Source organism: Penaeus monodon, chromosome 13, assembly GCF_015228065.2.
Source record: "Penaeus monodon isolate SGIC_2016 chromosome 13, NSTDA_Pmon_1, whole genome shotgun sequence".
NCBI classification, from domain to species: Eukaryota; Metazoa; Arthropoda; class Malacostraca; order Decapoda; family Penaeidae; genus Penaeus; species Penaeus monodon.
Window position 1 is genome coordinate 16,639,916 of NC_051398.1, and position 2,500 is coordinate 16,642,415.

General features: G+C 36.3%; 1 protein-coding gene across 1 annotated transcript in view; it reads left to right on the top strand.

Moving 5' to 3' along the window:
* Positions 1-2,500, top strand: part of LOC119580160 — a 91,272-nt gene that overhangs the window by 83,386 nt on the left and 5,386 nt on the right. The window contains 1 exon segment of the mRNA XM_037928125.1: positions 2,462-2,500. This exon segment is cut by the window's right edge and continues 129 nt beyond it. Within this exon segment, the coding sequence (XP_037784053.1) occupies positions 2,462-2,500 (39 nt within the window).

Below are 2,500 nucleotides of genomic sequence, written 5' to 3' on the forward strand. Positions count from 1 at the left end.
AGCAGCAGCAGCAGCAGCAGCATTACCAATATTAGTATTATTATGATTTACAAATTTCATAGAATTTAGTATTGCATTCATTTTTTACGACGATGATTGGCGACGATAGAGAACTTTCCGACCGTGGCATAAATCAGAGCACATAAAGCCTTAAAAAGAAATGGAATACAAATTCACAACAACCCAAACCTTCATCGTAACACAAAGTTCTCCCAAGATTAAGGTCACGAGCAGTAAGGTTCTCAGGGAAGTAGCCGACGTGTTACCAAAACAGAACACATCCGACCTTCCTGTCATTGTGCCTTCGAAGTTTATGCGAGTTTCCCCTCGAAGCGGCAGTCGACATCCGTTTTCTCTCATGCCCGCTCAGAGGAAGGTGACATCCGCGGCTCAAGATGCACTCGGGAAAATTGCCAACCCATTGTTTGCTTCGGGAAGTCACGATCAAAGGGGTCAAAGTCATGACGTTGAATTGAGTTATTTCAGGGCAAGGGATCATAGACGATGAGGGGGTTTTTTGTGTGTGGGGGGGGTATCTACTATTGGGTAAATCTACTGGTAATACTACTCATGTCAATAATATCATCATCATCTTGATAATTGTAATCATTAATATATTCATTACTATTACTATCATTGCCATTATATTCCAGTAATATCAGTGTCGTTATCGTCACCATAAACACCATCACGTCAACATCATCATTATGACTGTACCTTCATGTTCACTATTACTGATGATAACCGATTATAGCACTATTAGCAGCATCACAGGAGTCATTATATTGCCGATTTTATTATCTGAAGTAGATTTTAAATGCTCTTTTATTTACCATTAGCAATCCTGGTATAGTAATTAAAATCATATTATTATAAATTAACGCAACTTGGAATCTTACTGCCATTGGAGTTCCTATTTACCATTGAATGTAACAAACAGAAGTAAACCTCATAGATTACAAAGATTCACTCATGTCATAGTCTTATTAATTCAACACTGTATCATATTTCACTTGCAGCTGGAAGTCAATTGATTATTCCCACATAACTCCCAGGCAAAATCATCTCATCGCATGGCTTTGTTTATTATTAAGGCAGACATATGTCATGCGGGAAAGCGACATTCATACGGAACAGGGTCGTCAGTCACGCCAAATAACTTCCCGTCTTCTTTGTCTCCGTGATTACCCCGTTTTCTTTGTTCCCTTGATTACTCCGTTTTCTCCAACTTTCTCTCAAATTCGAGTACGTTTGCCTATTAGCATATATACTGTCATAAGCGGAAAGCTTTTGTATTATTATGGAGAAACGGATCCATTTTCAGCCCTATATAGTAATAAAACTTTATAATGATCCGATAAAAGCCGAAAGCCGTCACGTTTTGTTGTAGAATATATATGCAAAACAAAGATTTTCCCACATGCAGATGCAAGAACTATGCAATTCTATCATCATATAGCTTCACAAGCTCTATGATGATACACTGAAACTGTATATTTTTTTAAAGTCCATTGACCGATACTGTACAGTTTTTATGCACGTATATCAATTTCTCTTGTATGTATTGTTTTAGTTTTGTCTTAATTTAGGTGCACATTTCATATTATGTGTACTTTAAGTAGGAAGGATGAAAGGGATAAAGAAGAATAAGAAACATGCAAATGGAAGAAATAATGAAAACTGAAAAAGCAGACGAACGACCTCTTTAAGGAAATAACATAGTTATCAAAATATGATTGTCATTATAAGAAGAAAGGAAATATATGTAAAATAAATAGTGTGTGCAAACAGAAGACAAAGTTGCAAATTTGTATGAATGCAAGAAGGCAGACTAACAAGACATTAATAATCTAGAGGCCTGGGAGAGAAGGCTTGATAATTAAATAAGGAAAAGGAAAAGAGATTATTGTTCATAAGCCGCAACGTGTGCTTCAGATCTTTTGTTTTCACGCCATTATTTGGACAATATAAAATAAAGCGAACTTCCTACTGTTTGTATTTGTACATATTGCATGCGATTCTCGTGTTCCCTCGATGTCCGATTTCTCTCTCTCTCTCTCTCTCTCTCTCTCTCTCTCTCTCTCTCTCTCTCTCTCTCTCTCTCTCTCTCTCTCTCTCTCTCTCTCTCTCTCTCTTTGAAGTGATCTTGTGCATGATGTTGGTTCATTTTTTTGTTTATATTTCAAGACATGTTTCGCAGCTCAGACCTAAATACCAATCTAACATTTCAGTTTTTATATTACAGAATAGGCAAGAGAAATGTAAATATATAATGCAGCTTGAATTAATTGAACTCAATAAGTCATTTACTGCAGAAATGTGAATACCAGAGTATTAACATCATTTCAAAACTTTAGAATTGCAAATACACGAGGTAAATATTATTCACGTTATCAAATCCTTACATAAACAATCAAATTCTTACTTAAATAATGTCCTCTCTTATTTCTCCCCCAAACAGCTACGTGCAACCAGCCAGACTGTCTTCGATGCGACCTCG